The sequence below is a fragment of the Odocoileus virginianus genome, chromosome 27 (genome assembly GCF_023699985.2).
Source record: "Odocoileus virginianus isolate 20LAN1187 ecotype Illinois chromosome 27, Ovbor_1.2, whole genome shotgun sequence".
In the NCBI taxonomy this organism is placed as follows: Eukaryota; Metazoa; Chordata; class Mammalia; order Artiodactyla; family Cervidae; genus Odocoileus; species Odocoileus virginianus.
In genome coordinates, this window is record NC_069700.1 from 2,232 (window position 1) to 25,777 (window position 23,546).

The window sequence follows — 23,546 nt, forward strand, 5'->3', positions numbered from 1 at the left end:
GTTATAAACTCATACCTATAGGCCCCAAACACAATCTAGAAATGGGAGCAAAACGAACAGCTCCTTCCAGACCTTCCCAGGCCCAGCACCCTCTCTGTATCACCGCCGATCTCAGCCGTTTTCACATGTTAGAACCCAAAAGGGGGGTCTGAGTCCCCCGAGGACACCTAGTTTTGTGCGTGTACCTGTTTTCTCGTCGAAGCAGAGTGTCAATGTTCACAACAGTTAAAAGCAGATGAGACGCGGTCGAACTGTGGCCTGAATTTACATGACACTGGTTTTAAATTCATCCTTCCAGACTTGCCACAATGGATGCGCTGTCAGAAGCAAACAGCACCTTTGCCTTGACCCTTCTGAAAAAGCTGGGTGAAGACAACTCGAAAAATGTGTTTATCTCTCCCCTAAGCATCTCCTCTGCCCTGGCCATGGTCCTCATGGGGGCCAGGGGCAACACCGCAGCCCAGATGTCCCAGGTACGTTCGGGAAGTCGGTTCTGGCTGGCGGCCTATGGTGTTTCTTTGTCCGGTGAGCTACAGTCCGCGATCCGAATTCCAGAGGCCTTGCTCAACAGACAGGCCTCGCTCCCCCGTCTGCCCCATCCCTGGGCCTGCCATCCAGTGTCTCTCTGGCTGGTGGCCTGGGGCTCCTGACTGCGCAGCACCCGATTCCAGCAGGACAGGCTTGAATGAGCAAGCATTCATCGAGCCTCTGCTCAGACCCGCTGCCTAAGGCCCTGTTGGCCGAAGCCCGTCCTGCCGAGAGGCCCAGAGCCAGGCCCGGGAGGGCTGCACAGGGTGTGGACGTCAGCTCCTGGGCCACAGTGGCGGCGGGGCGCTGACCTCTGGCCCCATGGGGGTCACAGCCCTCCCCCACATATGCTGCCCTTACCCCTCCCAGGGCCTGGGGTCCAGATGGTCCAGGTTTAACAGAGTCCTCATCCTTCCCCTTGAGCCTGGGCCTTGAGTTTGACCTCTGCCCTAAGGCCATCACTTTCAGGGTCGTCTGGCAGCTGGAGAGGCTGGGAGTGAGAAGCATTTGCACTCTGCACCCAGCAAGTGTCAGGACGCAAATACGGGGTGCTCACGCTCAGTCGTGTCCGGCGCTTTGTGACCCGTGGACTCTAGCCCTCCAGGCGCCTCTGTCCATGGGATTCTCCACAGAGAACACTGGCGTGGGTTGGCATGTCCTCCTCCAGGGGATCTTCCTGGCCCAGGGATCGAACTGGCGAGTCTTGAGTCTCCTGCACTGGCAGGTGGCTCATTTACCACTGCGCCACCGGGAGACGCACGTGTTCCCTTTAAGTTCTGCCTGAAAGGGAGCAGTGCCCTCTGGTGCTCATCACTGACTCCCCTCCTGCTCTCCCAGACTCTGAAGGGGACACCCTCTCTCTGGGCACCTCCTGTGTAGATTCCGATTCCGGGGGGAGGGCCGGACTTCCCGCCCTGGATGGGAGTCTCTCCAGGGCTCCTGCCCAAGCTCCTCTGGTACCCCCCGGCCCTCCGACCTCAAGTGTCTGGACCTTCTCTCTGTGACTCCCGTCAAGCCACCCACGACCAGAAATGACCGGGACCGGGCCTCAGACTCTGCGTCCTGGCCGCACGGTGCCGGCTGGGCTCCTCGTGATCCAGGAGCGGCCCCGATCCCGCGAGGAGCTCTCCTCTGTGTGACCGCTCTCCCGCATTGTCACGAGGCCCCAGCAGGATGGCTCGGCGTTTCTGCACCCTGGCAACAGGGGGCAAGACAGGGAACGTGGAGTTGCCAGGCCTTTACGAAGGCCCAGGCCCAGAAGAGCCACTTCTCCTGTGTCCCGCTGGTCGGAGCCCGTCCCGACGCCAGTCCAGACCCAAAGCTGTGGCCTGTTTGTCCAGAGACAGGAGGCCTGTTCGCCAGCCCTGTCTGCAGGCAGACCACGAGCGCAGGGCACTGGGCTCGCTGAGGGGCACTTCTGCGCCTGCCGTCACTGTCTGCCCCCACGGGAGGCAGGCTGGGGGCTCCCAGAGGCCTTGTGCCTTTATTTGGGTGAGTCTTGCTTTAAGCTTCGGGGAGGGTCAGTGCGGTTCCGAGGCTGACTTCAGTGTTCTATCCATTTCCTGTAGTCAGGGCATCCTGCAGTTGTGAGTTTTTATCTGTTTTTGATTTCAGACGCTCTCTCTAAGCACAAGCAGCGGCGGAGGTGAAGATGTCCACCAGGGTTTTCAGAAGCTTCTCAGCGAAGTTAACAGGCCCGGCACACAGTACTTGCTCAGAACCGCCAACAGGCTCTTTGGAGAGAAGACTTACGATTTCCTCTCGGTAAGTCATACTCCGTTTTCCAAAGCAGATAGAGACCGAGGTCGGGTGGAGGCGGGAGCTGGGTCTTGTGGTGCAGCTGAGGCCCTATGGGCTGAGACCCACACGGTGGGCGGGGTGTGGGACTCCAGTCATGACCTCACGCTTCCTGGTCATTGTCTGTAAGAGGAGGCATTGTTCACGTGTGACAGCATTGTTCACATGTTCATGAAGCTTCGATGAGATGATTGTCAGAAAACTAACACGGATCATACCACAGTTGAAGATGAGTTTGACCAAACAAAGAAGTGATCAAATAGAAAATTTCTGATGTTGTTTTTCACATGTTAGAAGTTTTCTGTGCATTGTGAGGCTTGTTCAATATTTTTATACATTTTGATTTTTATATATTTTGATTATCTTTTCCTATGCAGAATTTTTTCAAAAGTTTTTGTCTTTTTTACTCTGATTCCATTTAATTACAGTGCCTTCATGATTTTTAATTTTTTTTAACAAACAGCTCAGTAATCTGTGACTGTGTCCTTATTATATAAAAATGCATAGAAAGCCACAGTCCTCCCACACTCTCTTCCACGCCCTGGCCCCCACTCCTGGTATAAGGGCTTGTCCCCTGTGCATAGAGGAAGTCTCTCCATCTCACGACATGTGTGCCTGTTGCTGTTCCGTCGCTGAGCCGTGTCCGACTCTTTCTGACCCCGTGGACCTCAGCAGGCCAGCCTCCTCTGTCCTTTACTGTGTCCCAGAGTTTGCTCAGACTCATGTCCATTGAGTCGGTGATGCCACCCAACCATCTCGTATTCTGTCGTCCCCGTCTCCTCCTGTCTTCATCTTTCCCAGCATCAGGGTCTTTTCCAATGAGTCGGCTCTTGGCATCAGGTGGCCAGTGTGGGAGCGTCAGCCTCACCAACAGCGTGTGTCCACCTCACCCTTTCCCACGGTGGTGGGCAGCGTCCTCAGTGGTGGCTGTACTGAGATGCAGCCGCCAGCCCCCGGGTGGGCGTGGGGTGGGGCCCAGCCCGGGGCGAGTCAGCAGGGACCATGTGTGTGGTTCTGTCCTGTGCGTGCCTGCTACTCCAGACGGACTTTAGAAGGAAGGGACAGAGGGAGGCTCTCAGATCTCAGTGAATTCTGCCTCATTCCCAGCCCGATGGCTGCAGCCCTTCCCGTCATCCTCGGGAAGGGTAGCAGGTGCGCACGTCCACCCTCTCCTCAGCGCTGCGGGTGCTGAGCCTTTAACATTCTGATTGTTCATCAGACTGAGCAGCTTTTCATGTCGATCAAGGATTTGTATCTTTTCTGAAAATTGCGTATTCATATGTCCTTTGTGTAGTTTTACTTTTGGGCTTTATCTGTTTATTTTTAGTGAGTTTTTTATATGTTTATAATAGTGATTGTATTCTGTTATAAGATTTTTTCATTATTTTTCACACTTGTTTCAGACTCTAAATTAACTATTTTAAAATAGGTGGTGTAAAGTGAATGTCGTCAGCATGAGGTCAAATATTTGTAAGGTTTGTACACCACGGTGTGCATTTTTTTACAACCTGGTTTACTTGTTTTTATCAGTCTTAGCTACATGCTAGTTTATTGTCACTTTTTTTTTTTTTAGTTCTACCAGTTTATTACTACCAACCCACCTCCCTACACCCTCATGTACGCATGCTGAGGCGTCTAACCCCGTGGACTGTAGCCAGCCAGGCTCCTCTGTCCGTGGAGTTTTCCAGGAGAGAATACTGGAATGGGTTACCACTCCTTCTCCTAGTATTGTCATCTTTCTATAAACGTTAGATATACAAAAAAGCAAAATTTCCAATAAACACAAAGAATTGGCTAGTTTTCCTTAACTTCCTTTCTTTTTATTGGATATTTGAAGAAATGCATTGATATCTAAAATGTTATTTTTATATGGACTATAAAATCGAAAGAGAAATATTTTCAGTTATTTCAATAGTGTTTGAGTATTCCAACAATCCATACCAATTGCAATGTATAGTTAGATATTCCTTTAGTTTCTTTTTTGACTGATCATTACTTACTAAATAGTATTTTAAGAGGCAGGCTCTTGTTTTCAGATGTGTTTAAAAGCTGTTGAAATCACCAAGGGTCTGATGAGGTATCGACTTGTAGGTGACCACTTTGCTTCCTGACTATTTCCTTAGACTGAGAGACTGCCATCTTTTTCCAAAGCCCCGATTAAGAAGTGGAGCAGTAGGCTGGCAGAGCCTGACTGATGTGAGCGTTCTATGAAATGAGGCACCTGGACCACGAGACAGAGGGTCCACGGTGTGCGGAGAGCTCAGCCACGTGACACGGACAGAGCCAGGTTCTCCTGGTCCTCAGAGCACCTCTGAGACGTAGCTCCTGCTGCGTCCGTGCTTCCAGGGGGCAAGCAAGCCAGAGAGACGCAGCAACCTTCCCAGGGTCACACAGGGGTGAAGCCCGGAACTTGTGCTGCCGGCACTGTTGCCACATAGCCTCTCTTGAATGGTTGTGTTACTGTTTAGTGGCTAAGTTGTGTCTGACTCTTTGTAACCCCATGGGCTGTAGCCCACCAGGCTCCTCTGTCCATGGGATTGTCCAGGCAAGAATACTGGAGTGTGTTGCCATTTCCTTCTCCAGGGGATCTTCCCCACACAGTGATCAAGCCCATATCTCCAACATTGGCAGGCGGATTCTTTACCACTGTGCCACCAGGGAAGCCTGTGATTTTACTGTTCTTTACTCGATATAGCTGAAAACTGAGAAACCGATTGAAGGTTAATTCCTCACATCCGTTTGTACATTCCAAAGTAACCTTCAAATGATTAGTGTTGAGGTTTGGCGCCGTAAAGAATTAAGCTGTTGGCGTGGTGTGCTTCTGTAGCCATGTGATTCTGTCACTCCTTCTCTCCTAGTCTTTCAAAGATGCCTGCCGCATATTCTACCAAGCAGAGATGGAAGACCTGGACTTTGTCAGCGCTACGGAGGAGTCCAGGAAGCACATAAACACCTGGGTGGCCGAAAAGACAGACGGTGAGGACATGTCAGTACTTCTGTTTGCATAGTATTTGAATCAGTCTTATTACCCATCAGTTCCTTCCCAAGACCAGCAAATGTAAATAGGAATGGCTTTTTTCTATGATTAAGTATAAACTTTCAAAATGCACTCCTGCAATATAATCAGTAATCAATTTCTCTAGCTTTCCCCGAGGGTAAAGACTCCACCTGCCAATGCAGGAGAGGCGGGTTGGATCCCTGGGTGAGAAAGATCCCTGGGCAAGGAAATAGCAACCTGCGCCAGTTCTTGCCAGGGGAATCCGATACACGCAGGAGCCTGGTGGGCTGCAGCCCATGGGGTCACAGAGAGTCGGACACAGCTTAGCGAGTGAGCAGACAGCTCGCTGTCCATGCTTGTCTGGGGGACAGTGAGCCCTCTGGTCAGTGCCTGACTCCTCCAGGGGACGGGCCAGTAAATACTGTGCCCAGCACCTCCCCCAGGGAACCCTGCTCGCTCACTGGCTCTTTATTCTGCTTTGCAGGTAAAATTAGAGACTTGCTCGCTGCAAATTCAGTTGACCCCATGACTCGTCTGGTTCTCATGAATGCCGTCTACTTCAAAGGAGACTGGGCTAAACAATTTAACAAACAGCACACCATGGAGAGGCCATTCTACGTCAGCAAGGTGAATAAGAACGTTTCACAATAAGGAAGGAGGTTCCTGGGAACGGTCCCTGGGGTCCCCTTGCTTTACAGAGCGTGCGAGCAGGCTGACCTCAAGGACCCGTGCCTCTCGTGGCCGTGGTGGCCCAGAGGTGGATCCGGGCAAACCCTGGCTTCCTCCCCCCGCTCCTGCTCTGCCGTATCATCGGGGAGTCCGTGCCGCGGGTGTTCCGTCTTGTATCACACATCCCCCGGAGCAGCTCGAAGGTCTCTGGGCCTCCTAGAACTCCCGAGATCCAGGTCAAACTCGAGACCGTGGCTATGAAGCTCCGTGGCCTGGATCCTACCGTCCGCCCCATCCCGTCACCAGTTACCAGCACAGACGCCTTTCTCTGCAGGGCCGTCCCGAAGCCTCCCTAGCGGTCTCCCCAGCCCGGGTTCCTGGCGCCTGTGTCCCTCCTCTGAGCTCTCGCAGAGCCCAGGGCCTCTCACAGGGGCTCTGATCTCCCAGAGCCCCTCGGGCCCAGGTGCAGGACCAGGGAGGTTACTCGGAAGTTTTCCCGATGACCCAGGCTGGGCTGAGCGTGGTGGGGTAGGAAGCACAAGTCAGACTGTATTGTATGTTTCATTAATTGCATGTGTTTATTCTCGGCCGTGCCGGGCCCCCTGGCCGCAGCCTCTCCTGCAGCTGCCGTGGCGGAGGCCCTCTGGGCTCCGTGCTGGGCTCCTCCTGCTGGCGCCTCTCTTGGTGCCGAGCTCGGGCTCCAGGCCCGTGACCTCAGGAGCTGCGGTCCCGGGCTCTCAGCCCAGCCTCAGTAGCTGTGGCCTGAGGGCTTAGAAGCCCCTGGGCTGCGGGGTCTTCCCAGACCAGGGATGGAGCCTGTGTCTCCTGCCTTGGAAGGCGGATTATTTATCCCTGAGCCATAGAGAAGCCCTGTTGTCTTTAAAATAGAGCCAACATGGTTTGTTCATGGGTGAGCTGTGGGGTGGGAGGGACAGGGGCCCAACACTCCAGGGCTTGACTGCGGGATGAGTGGTGTCGCCATGAGCAGGGAAGGGAAAGTATAGATGGAGCAGGTGTGGGGGGGAACACGAGCGCCATGGGGCCCCGAAGGGGCTCCTTTGGTCAGATGCAATGGGGGTGGCAGGGGGGGAGAGGTCCTGCTGGGGAAAGTCCGTGAGCCTGGGTAGCGGAGAACAGAAGCCCGAGGGGTGAGGTGGAACCGGGGGGGGGGGTGGGGTTTTCAGATACTGAGGTTGGGTGGCTGGGTTGGGAAGAAAAACAGAGTGTGTGTGGTAGGGAGGGTTGATGACTTGTCCGCGTTCCCCGGGTTATTTCCCTAGGGGTTTTCCCCTTTCTTTATAGAACTGAAGAAAAAATGTGCAATGTGTTCAAAAATGCCACCTTTAAATGACCTACATTGGAGAGATAAGCACCAGATTCTGGTCTTCCCGTCGGCCCAAAAAAGGAATGGTCACTGTGCCCCGTGAAAGCAGCTTGAAAGGAACCCGGGTTTTCCCGGCCCCGGGCGAGGGGTTATCTGGATCCCTACCCGGGCATGGGCTCCGGGGAATCTCTGCAGTTGAGGGCCCCCGGCCACAGGGGGGGAGAGTGTGGGTCAAGGGGGGGACCCAGGCCGAGGGAGACCCCGGTCTTTTTCTTCTCCCCAGGTGAGAAGGCCCTGACCCACGAGAAATTCGTAGCATGGACGAGCCAGAAATCCGGGAAAAATTGGAGGGTTCCTCCCCTTCCACTAAAAATTTCGAATAAAGGGGTCTCCCAACCCCAAAACCCTTCATCTCTCTCCCATTCACCCATTCATCCCACCCCTTAAAATTTCCCCTCTTTCCAAATTTCCCTTTTTTTTATCACCCAACAAAACCCCCCCCCCAAACCATATTTTTTATCTCATCAAATCCCCTTCCCCCCAAAAACCCCCTTCCTCTTTCTCCAACCAAACCCCCTCCTTTCCCCCTTCTCTCCCAAATTACCCCCCTTCCCTCACCACCTCCCCCCTTTAAATAAAAACCCAACCTTCAATCCACAAAAAAAAAAACTTTAACCCCTTTTTTTTTTTTTCCCTTTTCTTTCCCTTTTCTCAACCCCATTTTTAACCCTACCCAAAAATTCCACTTTCTTTCCCCCCAAAAATCAAATCACTCAAAACAACCCCCCTTCCCCCCTTTTTCATATTATTTCAAACCCCAAAAACAAAACTCCCCAAATTCCTCCCAAAAAATTAAAAAAATTATTTTTCTAACAAATGGAGACAATCCAGCCTTTAAAAGAGGAATTAACCTGAGGCTCTAAATGGGGGACCTTGGATATCCCCAATAAATACCCAGGGAAAGGGCAATCCTCTGTGAGCCCACTCACACCTTCCCCCAATCTTCTCTTTTCCACAAAAACCCCTTGCAGTTTGGGGGAATTAAAATGGGGTATTGAAACTTCAAAAAAGGCAGCTTTCCTCTAACTTAAATCCTGGCCCTCCTTACCCCATTACCTGCTGCAGGTTGGTACTTTACCCCACAAGGGGCACTTAAATGAAAGGGGGTGGGGTGTTGGAATTTTCTTAGCCTCTGGGTCTAGGCCGCCATCTAAGGGATCTTTTTTTCCAAGATTAAACAAACGGATTGACTTAGGGAAAAAACCCAGCTCATGATTTAACAGACCGATGATGATATATTTGCAGTCGGGATTTTAAATGGACCCCCATATCCTTCAATTCCCCCTTGGGGGGGAGAAGCCCCCATCCTTTCCCCTTTCCAGACACTCATTGGGATTTCGAAATTAAAACCTGGATTCCCGGGAAAACAACTTGGGATGTGTGTCTGGTAAATCCTCCCTTTTTTTCCCCGGGTTCTCCTTTTATACTCAGTAGATTAAAAAATGCATTGAGAAAAAAACCTGTTTATTTTTGTGTCACAATGGGCAACATTGCCGGGAGAACTTTCCAATAAAAACCTCAGATAACAGTGTCCCCCCTTTGCAAAACAGAGGCCTGAAAAGGCCCTTTGAGAAAGGGAAAGGGGTTGGCTGAAAAAACTAAACGTTTTAAAAAAGTAAGGTTTTGGGTCTTCCCCCATCCCCCCTTCAGGCAAATGAGGGAAAATGAAATAAACTTCTTCTTCCCCCTTTGGCCCCCCAAAATTTTATGCAGGGTGATGCCCTAGAATTTAAAAATGCTTTCCTTGTTTAACTTTGTCTAACCTAAAACCGATTAAGGCCAGACTTTTTTTCTAAAAATCCATCATGAACCCCAGGTTTTTCCAGGTCATTGGATAAAGGGTTTTGGATCATAAAAACTGACCAAAATTTAAAAACTTTTGAATGTGGTGTTAGAAGCTTTAAGGCCCTTTTGACTGCACGAATTTTAAAACCTTCAAAACAAAGGAAATCATCCTAATATTTAAAATATTTTTGAAGTGAACCCAAAAAACTTTGCCCCCATTAAAAATGACTCATTGGAGATACCCCAATTCCCCCAAGAGAAGGGGAAAAAATTACAAAAGAGTGGTTTTCATGGCAAAACCGATTTGTGCTTGAAAAGCCGAGTTTTATACGGGACCCTTTAGTCCATGGGGCCAGATTGCCATGACATGGGGCTACGAAACAAAGGGGTTCTTAATTAAAGGGAAATTTCAACCCCCGGAAAAATGAAGGGGAATTTTACAACCACCTAAAATTTGGGGATTTAGAAGCGGCTTTTTTTCTTTTTCGGGCAGGCAACTTACCTCAATTTCGGGATGGTGGTTAGGAGCCCCTAAAGGCAGGCCCAAGCGCATTGGGGGCTCTCTGGGTTTTTGGTCAATTTTAAATATTCTAGACCCCCCCATGAAATGGGTACAGGGGGCCCTGCCCCGGTGCCTTAGTTGAGGCTGGGGGTGGGGGCTCCCCTCTGAGAACTGTTGCCCAAAGGGAAAGGGCCCCCGAGGAGGGGTGGGGCCAAAAAGTTCCCCTCCCAGCCAACGCGAGGAGCCTCTTTTTAGGAAAAGGTTGTCTTGGTTTTCCTAACCATCACCCACAAACTCAAGGGGGAAGTGTTTTGGAAGCATTTAGACATTTAAAAGTCGATAAAATTAATCATATGTCATATAATTAAACAAGCAAAGTGCAGATGTGTGACTTGCCTGAGATGCGGGTTTGGGGGAACCAACGGTTTTCCCCCGGGGGCCGGTTCTCTCAGGAGCCAGGTAATCCCCGGCCGGAGGGGGGTCGGGGGTGGTGGGGGATTAGGAATATAAACCTTATGGGACAAATTCCGCTGGGTCTGGAAAATTTTCCCGCGTAGTGGTGAACCTTTACTTCCCCTTTAAATCTTTCCCCATTCCCCCGGGGGTTTTCACCCCCAAGAGAGTTTTTTGTCTTCTCCCTTATCTGGTTCAAAGCCTTGGGGTGATGAGTCGTGAACCTCCCAGGGGGCATCCCCCGAAGACAAGAAGCAGCCCCAGGAAATTTTTTCGACATATGAGGGGGAGTGGCCTTTGGAGGGGCCCCGGAGCACACCGGAATGGCCCCTGACCCATGTCAGCCGTTTGTTTGGAAAAAGTGGTGGGGAAAGTAAACAGCCCCCCTTAGTCGGGAAACCCCCAAATTCCAACAGTGAGAGTTGGAGTTTTTTTGGGGGCCCCAGTGGGTGACTGCAAAATCAGGTGAGGTATTTCCCTCAACAGGGTGGGAAAAGTTCACAATTCCATCAGTTCATGACTTTTAAAAACGGGGAAGCAGTGTCTTCTGGGAAATTTCACCCAACTCTGTGGGGCAAGGGTGTAATGCTTCAGGAAGTAGGTTTAGACAGTCTGAGAAGGAAATACAAGAACGGTTTGAAGTTTACGGGTTGAGACAATTTGAAACATGAGTTTGAATTTTACCATTGCTTCTGAATTATGTCTGCCTCCCTTCTTGTTTCTGCGGCCCCCTCCCTGGCGTCACTCCCAACACGTCCGCCCCGTGTACCCCAGCCTGTGCGTCCCCCCGACTCCCCGTTCCCGCTGGCCTGTGGGGGAAAACCCCGGTCCCCTTCCAGATCGCGTTCCCGGCAGGTCCCGACCCCCACCCGCCCCCCCCCCGGACCTCTTTCCCTTTTTGAAATTCCCCACTGTATTGCTTCAGTTTGAGTTAGGGAATTGCCCCCTCATGACTTGTTTTCGGTTCTTTTGGGCCCGGTCCCCTTTCCTCTGCGTCATAAATCCACATTAGGACCGAACAGGTTTTTAGAGAGACCTCTTTGTGAAACAGAAGCTTTCAATCTGTGTAGCTTTCATAAAATTCCTTGGTCTGGAAAAAAACCCTCCCTAAGTCCACACTTGAGGCCCACTTTTCTGCCATGTGACACGCAGCGTGGTGGTGAGAGATTAGTGAGCCGGAGGAGGGTCCCAGCCCTCTGACGGGGCTGCAGATCCAAGCGTTCCTCTGGGACACACACATCTTCATCTCCACTCTTGGGGCCTTGGGGGGTGCCCCCTGGGGGTGGTCTGGGGCACCCGGTGTCCCGAAACCTCCCGGTTCATAACTTTATTTGTAACTAGTGATGTGTTCCCCCCCCCGTGTTTGAAATGGGAACCTTTGGTGGGGGCCCCTCCTCCCTCCCCCTTGTTTTCTCCGAAGCTGAAAATTGGGACGGGGGGGGACGAGCAGGGGGGACGAGCCCCGACATTCGGCGGGAACCCCCGGGAAACCCCGGGGCCCTTTTCTGGGTTCCTGTGTGGGTCAGGCCCCTTCCCCTTGGCTTTTGGGGGTTTCAAAACCCTTCCGCCCCTGCTTTCTCAATCCCCCCTGAACAAACCCCCCCCCCCATTTTTCCCCCGGAACTCCCCCGGGTTTTCGAGACCTTTTTCTGATTCAGGAACTAAAATGCTATTTCCCTCTGCGTCTGTTGAAGAGCTTTAACAGTTTACATAATTACATCACACAGGAAACCTCACGATCGCTTTAGAAATATGTCCAGACACTGTAGTTGATGGTACAGACACAAAATCAAGTCAAGGAGAATGAGGCTGTCCTAAGGCCGGTCACCTAATGGGGAACACGGAGGCTCTTCCATAAAGTCTGTACAGAGTGAAATGTCTGCCAGGGACTTTCTTGGGGAATTGTGTGTGGCTGCCACCATCTAGATGTTTTCTCATAACATCTAGGAAGGACCTCTGAGCACTTCTGGTCTCCTCATCACCTGTGAGGCACCTCAGCTCAGAGGTCGTGTCCTCAGCCAGGCGCCCAGCGCCCAGCCCAGGGCCACGCTCGTGGGAGACGCCGAGACGTCCCTGCTGTTTGAGTTGACAGTCTTCATTATGCAAGGATGCAGCACTCACGGAGGAAACAAGTTTAGAGGGAGAGAGTCCTTCAAATTATAAAAGAAACAAGTTTAGACAGATGAAGGTCTTCAAAGTTATGGAAGAAAACAGTTTGGAGGGGGAAAAGGTCTCCAAGGTTAAGGAAAAAACACGTTTATAAGGAGAAAACTCTCCAAAGCTATGGAAGAAGAAGTTTAGTGGGAGAAAGTCTTCAAAGCTAAGGAAAAACCAAGTTTAGGCAGAGTAAGGTCTTCAAAGTTAAGGGAAAAAAGAGCTGATGAGAGGGAGAAAGGCCTTCAGAGTTCTGAACCCTTGCAGAACAGGGCCATGCTCAGCGTTGCTCTTTGAAGGCTGCTGAGAAAAGGCATCTGAGAGCCCGCAGGCAGAGCTGCAGGCACGGTCTGTTGCTAACAATACCCAGACATGACTCACTGGGCTGAGAGTCAGGAGGCCAAGAGGGACAGACCTTGGTGGTGGTGGGAGATGGTGCTCTGACGGGTGACCCAGACCTGTTGGGGTGTGCTTGCCAGAGACCAACTCTGTTTCTTCTCTAGAGCTGAAAGTCAGATCATGAAATAAAGACTTTGAAAAACACGGAAACCTCCTCCCTTCTGGACTTTGTTGGAAAACTTCTGACATAGCTCCCAGAAAATCTCTTATAAGATAAGTGTATTGCATTGACACTATGGTTATCCACATTGCATTCTTGGGTTGGGAAGATCAATACCTTGTTTTTCTTTTTTTGGCAGGATCCTTCAGATTTAACCAGATAGGGAAAGATTTGTCAGATACAATGCTACTTTCCAAAAAGTAATCACATATGGAAAATTTAGTTGGAAAAGATAACATTTCAAAATCTTTTGAGTTTTAATTATTGTCAGAAGGATTTCAGGTCCCCTTTCTAACTCTGGGGCTTGTCTGGGGGCACAGATGGTAAAAATTGGCCTGTGATGGCAGATACCCAGGTTCCATCCCGAGGTCAGGAAGATCCCCTGGAGAAGGGAAAGGCTACCCACTCCAGCATTCTGGCCCGCAGGATTCTATACATGAACCATACAGTCCACGGGGTCGCAGAGCCGGACACGACCTAGTGACTCTCGCGCTCACCCTGCCGTGGCCCCAGCTTCTGTCCTCAGCTCTGACTCTCTGACTCTCAGACTCGGCTGGGCTGCTGAATCCCACATGCGGCTCCCAGCACCTACGTCCCATATCCTGCTCTGTTCCTACTTGTCTCCTGGACACCTTCACCTAATGCTCCTCAGACAACATGAGTCCTCTTGGACAGGAGATGCGCACTTGATCCCTGGGTCAGGAAGTTCTGCTGGTGCAGGAAATGAACGTCCTGTGAGTGGATGTTCAGTCCATGGTGGGCTACAGTCCATGGAGTCTCAAGGAGGCTGACCCGACTGACGACTAAGCACAGCGATTCTCCACTAGACCCCTGACGCTCCCCTTCCACGTAGGCTCCTCTCAGTTAATACGTCACAATGAGCACAGTTACCTGAGGTAGAAGAGTAAGTGGCACCTGCATCTCCAGTCCTTCCCTGGCCCCTTGCTCCCAGTCCACCTGGTCCTCACATCCTGTGATGCCCGCCGTCTCATCAGCTCTGGGCAGCACCCCGTCACTGCGGCACTGCCCAGGCTCAGGCCCGCCAGGCGGTGCCCTGGTCCCCAGAGCCGCGTCCTCAGGGCCCTGGGGCCTGTCCCCCTGCACCCAGTCCCTCCACAGGGCCGGCGCTGGAGTCAGAAAGAACACGGGAGGGAGGGGGGGTGGGAAACGGATGAAAGCAGGAATCATGTCACTCGTCCAGTCTGAATCTCACAATGGTTCCCCATGCTGTGGTTCAGCGCTCAGTCGTGTCCGACTCTTTGCGACCCGGTGGACTGCAGCCCGCCAGGATTCCCTGTCCATCATCAACTCCCAGAGTTTGTCCAAACTCATGTCCACTGAGTCAGTGATGCCATCCAACCAACTCATCCTCTGGCGTCCCCTTCTCGTCATGCCTTCAATCTTTCCCAGCATCAGGGTCTTTTCAAATGAGTCAGTTCTTCCCATCAGGTGGCCAAAGAATTGAGTTTCAGCTTCAGCATCAGTCATTCCAATTAATATTCAGGACTGATTTCCTTTAGAAAGGATTGGTTGGATCTCCTTACTGTCCAAGGGACTCTCAAGTGTCTTCTCCAACACCACAGTTCAAATGCATCAATTCTTCAGTGCTCAGCTTTCTTTATAGTCCAACTTGCACATCCATACAAGACTACTGGGAAAATCATATCTTTCGCTAGACAGATCTTTGTTGGGAAAGTAATGTCTCTGCTTTTTAATATGCTGTCTAGGTTGATCATAGATTTTCTTCCAAGTAGTAAGTGTCATTTCATTTCATGGCTGCCATCTCCATCCACAGTGATTTTGGAGCCCAGAAAAATAAAGTCTGCCACGGTTTCCACTATTTCCCCATCTATTTGCCATGAAGTGATGGGACCAGATGCCATGATCTTAGTTTTCTGAATGTTGAGCTTTAAGCCAACTTTTTCACTCTCCTCTTTTACTTTCATCAAGAGGCTTTTTCTGTCTTCTTCACTTTCTGCCATAAGGGTGGTGTCATCTGCATACCTGAGGTTATTGGTATTTCTCCCAGGAGTCTTGATTTCAGCTTGTGCTTCAGCCAGCCCTGTTTTTCTCATGATGTACTCTGCATGTAAGTTGAATAAGCAGGGTAACAATATACAGCTTTGACATACTCCATTCCCTATTTGGAACCAGTGTCTTGCTCCATGTCCAGTTCTAACTATTGCTTCCTGACCTGCATACCAATTTCTCAAGAGGCAGGTCAAGTGGTCTGGTATTCCCATCTCTTTCAGAATTTTCCAGTTTATTGTGATCCACACAGTCAACAGCTTTGGCATAATCAATAAAATAGAAATCAATGTCTTCCTGGAACCCTCTTGGTTTTTCGATGATCCAACAGATGTTGGCAATTTGATCTCTGGTTCCGCTGCCTTTTCTAAACCCAGCTTGAACATCTGGAGGTTCACCATTCATGAACTGTTGAAGCATGCCTTGGAGAATTTTGAGCAGTACTTTGCTAGCATGTGAGATGAGTACAATTGTGCAGTAGTGTGAACATTCCTTGGCATTGCCTTTCTTTGGGATTGGAATGAAAGGACACTTTCTCCTATCCTATGGCCGCTGCTGAGTTTTCCAAATTTTCTGACATATTGAGTGCAACACTTTCACAGCATCATCCTTTAGGATTTGAAATATCTCAACTGGAATTCCATCACCTCCACTAGCTTTGTTGGTAGTGATGCTTCCTGAGGCCCACTTGACTTCACATTCCAGGAAGTCTGGCTCTAGGTGAGTGATCATACCATCGTGATTATCTTGGTCATGAAGATCTTTTTGTATAGTTCTTCTGTGTATTGTTGCCACCTCTTCTGAATATCTCCTGCTTCTGTTAGGTCCATAGCATTTCTGATCTTTATTGTGCCCATCTTCGCTTGAAATGTTCGTTTGAAAGAAGTGAAAAGTGAAAGTGAAGTCGCTCAGTCGGGTCCTCCTCTTTCAGACCCCATGGACTGTAGCCTACCAGGATCCTCGGTCCATGGGATTTTCCAGGCATGAATACTGGAGTGGGTTGCCATTTCCTTTCCCAGCGGATCTTCCCGACCTAGGGATTGAACTTGGGTCTCCCGCATTGCAGGCAGATGCTTTACTGACTGAGCTACCAGGGAAGCCCCTTGGTATCTCTAATTTTCTTGAAGAGATCTCTAATCTTTCCCATTCTATTGTTTTCATGTATTTCTTTGCACTGGTCACTGAGGAAGGCTTTCTTGTCTCTCCTTGCTATTCCTTAGAACTCAGCATTCAAATGGCTGTATCTTTCCTTGTCTCCTTTACTTTTCACTTCTCTTCTATTCACAGCTATTTGTAAGGCTTTCTCAGGCAGCCTCTTTGCTTTTCTGCATTTCTTTTTCTAGGGGATGGCTTTGATCCCTGTCTCCTGTACAATATCATGAACCTCCATCCATAGTTCTCCAGGCACTCTGCCTATCAGATCTAATCCCTTGAATCTATTTATCACTTCCACTGTATAATCGTAAAGGATTTGATGTATGTCATAACTGAACGGTTTAGTGGTTTCCCTACTTTCTGCAATTTAAGTCTGAATTTGGCAATAAGGAGTTCACGATCTGAGACAAAGTCATCTCCCGGTCTTGTTTTTGCTGACTCTATAGAGAGCTTCTCCGTTATTGGCTGCAAACAATATAATCAGTCTCATTTAGGCATTGACCGTCAGGTGATGTCCATGTGTAGAGTCCTCTCTCGTGTTGTTGGAAGAGGGTGTTTGCTATGAGCAGTGTGTTCTCTTGGCAAAACTCTATTAGCCTTTGCCCTGGTTCATACTGACAGGAGGGGATCACAGATCCCGTGGGACCACCCACACTCTACCCTGCCTGCCGCCAGACCAGGAGGCTCCTCCATTTGCTGGTTCTGTAGCAAAAAGAAACAAAAAAACTGCTCTCCCCTAGATCACTCACATCCTGCCATGTAAACAATTTCCAACCTTGTTTTGTGTTTTCTCCTTAATATAACGAACATCCCAGAATTGTCAGGCATTTGTGGAAAGCCTGTGTATGAAAGAGATCCAAATATTATAAATACCAACCACAGCAACAAAAAACCCCAGGAGAAGAGAGACGTTTCAAGGAGCAGAAGACAACACAGCAGAGTGTGTTGACATTCTCCAGGGAACTGGAGCAGAGGGCGGGAAAGAGCAGGAGAGGACACGGAGTCTTTAGCAATTAGCAATATAATGGCTAAGGTTGGAGAAAAGCAGCAGAAAAGTTGGAAGAGAAAGTCAACTGGGTCTTCCAGAAAATGAAGGAAACACCATGGAGATGGAAAGTGCAGGAGAGGAGGGCAGATGAGAGCAGAGCTCTCTGCCCGCAGCAGGCAGCCACGCCTTCCCAAGTGCCCTGCAGACAACAGCTTCTGCGCGTGCCGGGAGGAGGTGCAGAAAAGAAGAGCCAGTCCACAGGGGTGACAAGGGCCTTACAAGTTCCCAGAGGGGAAGGGAAGTTCCTTGAGTTGCCAGAATCAGAGAATCTCAGTCAATTCTGACTCCTTGGGACCCCATGGACTGTACCTTGCCAGGCTCCTCTCTCATGGACAGAGTATTTTTCAGGCAAGAATACTTGAGGGGGTTGTCATGTCCTACTCCAAGGGATCTTCCTGACCCAGGGATCGAACCCAGGTCTCCCGTGTTGCAGGCAGATTGTTTACCGTCTGTGCCATGAGGGAAGCCAGGTTGAAGGGGCCCACCAAGTACGCAGATAAATGAATAAAGCCGGCCCATATGGGGACAGACACAGCGATGTGACAATGAGAATATCAGGGATAGAGGTCAGAGGTCATGCGCTTCTGCCTACTGGGGAGGGGACAGGGGCAGGGACTGGGGTGCTGTGTCCCCAGACCTCAGGCTGGGAAACCACAAGGCAGCGCCTCTGAGGTCCATTCCAGAGGCACAGTGACCTGCGGACCACTCCGGACACTGCTGCGCCGTGCATTGCAAGGGAGGCTGGAATAAAGACGTGCCCAGTGATTCCAGAAGTAAGGATGTTCGTGTTCTGTCAGAACATTCTCGGCCCCTTCGCTTCCCCAAAGGAGGAAGGAAACCACGAAGAGGGGAGCACAGGGGCCCAGCGAGGAGAGGGTGGGGGTACAGAGTGGACCGTGCGCAGCGCACTGCGATGAGCGTGGGAGCCGCACGGCCCGGGAGAGGCGGGGCAGCCCCGGCGCCTCGGAGTGCACCTGCCTGTGAGGAAGGTGGGGGCCGGGGGCGAGCGCTTCGCCTGGCGACCCGTCTCCAGGCCGCGTGAGCAGCTTGGAAGGAGACTTCTGCCCAGCTTGGCCTCAGCAGCACCAGGACTCGACGATTCAGTTTGCGCTTTACAGCTTTTCCATTAAAAGGGACCGAGAGAGGGCCTTCCTGGCAGTCCAGTCGTTCGGGCTCTGCGCCTTCACTGCCGAGGACCCAGGTTCAGGCCCTCGTTGGGGGATAAGGTCCCCCCAAAAAGAACAAAGAGCAACCACGAGAGGGGCTGACACTTGGTGTCCTGGGACTTGGAACAGCACTCTAGATGGGTGTAAAGCTTTGCTGTTGCTGCAGAGGCAGGGTGTTGGAGATCAACGTCCAAGATGTTTGCCGAAAGTAATGAAGGAGACCCCACTAGCCTAGTTAGAAGTTGTCCGCCAGAAGCATACAGACGTAAATTGGTACTCCTGTTGAAATACCCAATATAATTATCTGTCTGCATTAATCTATGTCATGTCTGACTCTATTTGTTCCCATGGCCTGTAGCCCGCCAGGCCCCTCTGTCCATGGGATTCTCTCTCCAGAAGAATACTGCAGTGGGTAGCCTATCCCTTCTCCAGCAGATCTTCCCGACCCAGGAATCCAAGCAAATCTACATTGCAGGAAGGTTCTCTACCAATTAGGCAACTAGCGAAGTCCATGGGTCTATTTTATCTTTGTTGTATCTTCTTCTACCTTTTGTAAAGGTGATAATGAGCTTTCCTTTGCATTGTTCCTGAGTTGAGTCTGCAGGGACTGAACTATCAGAGCAATTCACACCAGCCCTGGGTGCCAGGACCCTCCGGAGGTCCTGCCTCTGGTGTTCTGTCTCAGTGCCCCGGGGGGTGCACGAAGCATCGCTTCCTGTTTGATTTCGGGGCCTGTATCAGCGTGGGCTATTCACTTATCTCACGACTGATGTATTTTCTGCCATCAGAGTATCCTGAATAAAACTCTGGGCCTCACTGCTACATTCCTTCCTGTTCAGTTTAGCAATTTTTCAGGGCGTGGGAATGTTCTCACCTTTAATGACCATCAGAAACTGTTGTCAGTGGAGAAAAAGAACTATTACCGGCCTCACTGAGGCCTTTGAAGACAAGTGAACTTCTGCTTTTTTCTGTATTACTGTTAAAGTATTGAGTATTAAGGCCTGCCCTGGCGGCTCAGTGGAAAGAAACCTTCTGCAATTCAGGAGCCTCCAGTTCAATCCCTGGGTCATAAATATCCCCTAGAGAAGGAAAGGGCAACCCACTCCAGTATTCTTGCTTGGAAAATCCATGGAGAGGGGCCAGGTAGGCTGTAGTCCATGGAGACACAAAAGAGTCAGACTCGACTTAGCTACTAACCAACATTTGGATGTTAAAGATGGAAGAGAATGTGTGTGGGGAGTGTTTCCTCTCCTCTACGATCTTCCTGGCTGGTCTAGTAATTAAATTGACCTAAGACAAATCAATAGCAGAAAACCAACCCCACTGAATTTTGTGCGAATATGGTAACCTCGAAGATACAAGACTCAAGAAGGGACAAGGCAGGCGGCTTTCTGTGTGTGTGAAGATTTGACAAAACAAGGGGGTTTTTGCTTGGGTAGCAAGTTCGTGAAGTGACAGAGTTTGCTGGTTTCTTGTTCAGCCTTTTCAGCCTTGCGTTCCCCTCTTTGGATGTAAAGATGTCTCTACCTCCTGGTACAGGGAGGGTATTTGCACATGGAGATTTATTTTCAGCTTTCAGGGGGAACAGAAGAAGGGCAGAGATGCTTTTTGCAACAGCTGTTTCTGAAGTCTCCTTAATTCAGAGCAATCACTGTGCTACAGTGGAGTGTTTGGGGTGAGCTGCCCTGCACCCCATCAGGAGCACAGATTACCTGGTGCGTCCCCGTCCTCATACAGGGAGCTGACGCAGGGCCCGGAGCGGGGCTGCCAGCCTGCACGCCCTGCGGCTTCGGGCCCTTTCTTCGGCTCACCTGCTCCCTTTTCCCAGGTCGGTGACTATCACGGATGCTGGTTTCTGGTGAAGAGCTGGGGTCTCTCAGCTCTCATCCCTTCCCACCACACACAGAAAGGCCCTGAACGCTCGCGCACCCCCGCCCCTCCCCACAGTGTCCTGTTCTGGACCAGACGCCCTCCGTGGTGGGGCTGTGACCTCCAAGGTCGGGCCCTGCAGGTGGACGTGGGCGCATCCCAAGGCCCTTGTCCCGATCGTGAGACAGGGCCTGGGCCTGATCAGCAGGGGCCTGGGCACGGGGCCCTGGATTCGGGCTTCAGCACAGGCGGAGGTCCCAGAGGAGGAGACCTGGGCGTCAGGGGGGTTGTGTTTGAGGCTTTCATGCTTCTTTGTACGGCCTTTACATGTCTTTTCTCTCAAGGCTTCAGGTTATGCTAAGTGGGGTCTTTCTCTTTACAAAATATTCAACTTGTATCATTGTGTGTTTCGATTTATCATTTTGAGTGATTCTTGTTATAAAATCATACCTATAGGCCCGAAACACACCTATCAATCTAGAAATGGGAGCAAAAGTCAATGGCTCCTTCCCGACCCTCCCAGGCCCAGCACCCTCTCTGTATCACCGCCGATCTCAGCCGTGTTTACATGTTAGAACCCCACAGGGGGGTCTGAGCTCCCCGAGGACACCGAGTTTTGAGCGTGCACCTGTTTGCTCGTTGAAGCAGAGCGTCAGTGCTCACAACAGTTAAAAGCAGATGAGACGCAGTCGAACTGTGGCCTGAATTTACGTAACACTGGTTTTAAACCCATCCTTTCAGACTCACCACCATGGATACGCTGTCAGAAGCAAATGGCACCTTTGCCTTGACCCTTCTGAAAAAGCTGGGTGAGGACAACTCGAAAAATGTACTTATCGCACCCCTAAGTATCTCCTCTGCCCTGGCCATGGTCCTCGTGGGGGCCAGGGGCAACACCGCAGACCAGATGTGCCAGGTACATTCGGGAAGCCAGTTCTGGGTGGCGGCAGACGCTGTTTCTTTGGGTGGTGTGCCAGAGTACACGATCCGAATATCAGAGGCCTTGCTCGACAGACAGGCCTCGCTCCCCCGTCTGCCCCGTCCCTGGGCCAGTGTCTCTCTGGCTGGCGGCCTGGGGCTCCTGACTGCGCAGCACCCAATTCCAGCAGGACAGGCTTGCTCGATGAGCAAGTGTTCATCGAGCCTCTGCTCAGACCCGCTGCCCAAGGCCCTGTTGGCCAAGGCCCATCCTTCCAAGACGCCCAGAGCCAGCCCCGGGCGGGCTGCACAGGGTGTGGACGTCAGCTCCTGGGCCACAGTGGAGGCGGGGCGCTGACCTCTGTCCCCATGGGGGTCACAGCCCTCCCTCATTGGGGTGCCCTTACCCCTTCCCGGGCCTGGGGTCCAGAGGGTCTCCAGGTTTACCAGAGTCCTGATCTCCCTCCTTGAGCCTGGGCCTTGAGTTTGACCTCTGCCCTAAGGCCATCACTTTCAGGGTCGTCTGCCAGCTGGAGAGGCTGGGAGTGAGAAGCATTTGCACTCTGCACCCAGCAAGTGTCAGGACGCAAACACGGGGTGCTCACGCTCAGTCGTGTCCGGCGCTTTGTGACCCGTGGACTCTAGCCCTCCAGGCGCCTCTGTCCATGGGATTCTCCACAGAGAACACTGACGTGGGTTGGCATGTCCTCCTCCAGGGGATCTTCCCGGCCCAGGGATCAAACCCGCGAGTCTTGAGTCTCCTGCACCAGCAGGTGGATCCTTTACCCTGCGCCACCAGGAGACGCACGTGTTCCCTTTAAGTTCTGCCTGAAAGGGAGCAGTCCCCTCTGGTGCTCGTCACTGACTCCCCTCCCGCTCTCCCAGGCTCTGAAGGGGCTGCCATCTCTCTGGGCACCTCCTGTGCAGGTTCCGATTCCGGGGGGAGGGCCGGACTTCCCGCCCTGGACGGGCGTCTCTCCAGGGCTCCCGCCCGAGCTCCTCTCCTCAAGCAGTGGTGAGCCCTGGACCTCCGGCCATGGCCGGGAGCTGGGTGCAAAGCACGTGCCCAGGCTTTAGCTTTGTGTCACAGCGGAACCGGGTCTGGGTGGCTGTCTGGACCTTCTCTCTGTGGCTCCCGTCAAACCACCCATGACCAGGAATGACCGGGATGGGGCCTTAGACTCTGCGTCCTGGCCGCACGGTGCCCGCTGAGCTCCTCGTAATTCAGGAGCGGCCCCGATCCCACAAGGAGCTCTCCTCTGTGTGACCGCTCTCCCGCATTGTCACGAGGCCCCAGCAGGACGGCTGGGCATTTCTGCACCCTGGCAACAGGGGGCAAGACAGGGAACGTGGAGTTGCAATGCCTTTACGAAGGCCTGGGCCCAGAAGAGCCACTTCTACTGTGTCACAACTTGTATCATTGTGTGTTTCGATTTATCATTTTGAGTGATTCTTGTTATAAAATCGTACCTATAGGCCCGAAACACACCTAACAATCTAGAAATGGGAGCAAAAGCCAATGGCTCCTTCCCGACCCTCCCAGTCCCGCTGGTCAGAGCCCGTCCCGACACCAGTCCAGACCCGAAGCCGTGGCCTGTTTGTGCAGAGACGGAGGCCTGTCCGCCGGCCCTGTCTGCAGGCAGACCACGAGCGCAGGGCACTGGGCTCGCCGAGGGGCACTTCTGCGCCCGCCGTCACTGTCTGCCCCCACGGGAGGCAGGCTGGGGGCTCCAAGAGGCCTTGTGCCTTTTTTTGGGTGAGTCTTGCTTTAAGCTGCGGTGAGGATCAGTGCGGTTCCTAGGCTGTCTCAGTGTTCTATCCATTTCCTGTACTTAGGGCTTACTGCAGTTGTGAGCTTTTATCTGTTTTTGGCTTCAGACACTCTCTCTAAGCAAGAGCAGTTGTGTAGGTGTAGACATACACCAGAGTTTCCAGAAGCTTCTCACTGAAGTTAACAGGACCAGCACACAGTACTTGCTCAGAACCGCCAACAGACTCTTTGGAGAGAAGACTTAGAATTCCCTCTTGGTAAGTCATACTCCCGTTTTCCCGAAGCAGATAGAGACCGAGGTCGGGTGGAGGCAGGAGCTGGGTCTTGTGGTGCAGTTGAGGCCTTATGGGCTGTGACCCACACGGTGGGCGGGGTGTGGGACTCCAGTCATGACCTCACGCTTCCTGGATCCGTTCGGTCATTGCCTGTAAGAGGAGGCATTGTTCACATGTGACAGCATTGTTCACATGTTCGTGAAGCTTCCTTGAGATGATTGTCAGAGAACTAACACGGATCATACCACAGTTGAAGATGAGTTAGCCCCAACAAAGAAGTGATCAAATAGAATGTTTCTGATGTTGTTTTTCACATGTTGGAAGTTTTTTGTGCATTGTGAGACTTGCTTAATTTTTTTATACATGTAAATATTTTGATTGTCTTTTCCTGTGCAGAATCTTTTTAAGAGTTTTTGTCTTTTTTACTCTGGTTCTATTTAATTTCAATGCTTTTCTTGATGTTTAAAATTTTTTAATAAACAGCTCA

The 23,546-nt window shown here is 51.4% G+C and overlaps 1 protein-coding gene across 1 annotated transcript in view; it reads left to right on the forward strand.

Annotated features, from left to right (window-relative positions):
* The first annotated feature begins 269 nt into the window (after positions 1-269).
* SERPINB6 (serpin family B member 6) overlaps positions 270-23,546 on the forward strand; it is a 28,967-nt gene continuing 5,690 nt past the window's right edge. The window contains 2 exon segments of the mRNA XM_070456973.1: positions 270-473; positions 2,143-2,292. Of these exon segments, the coding sequence (XP_070313074.1) occupies positions 309-473; positions 2,143-2,292 (315 nt within the window). The 5' untranslated portion in view covers positions 270-308.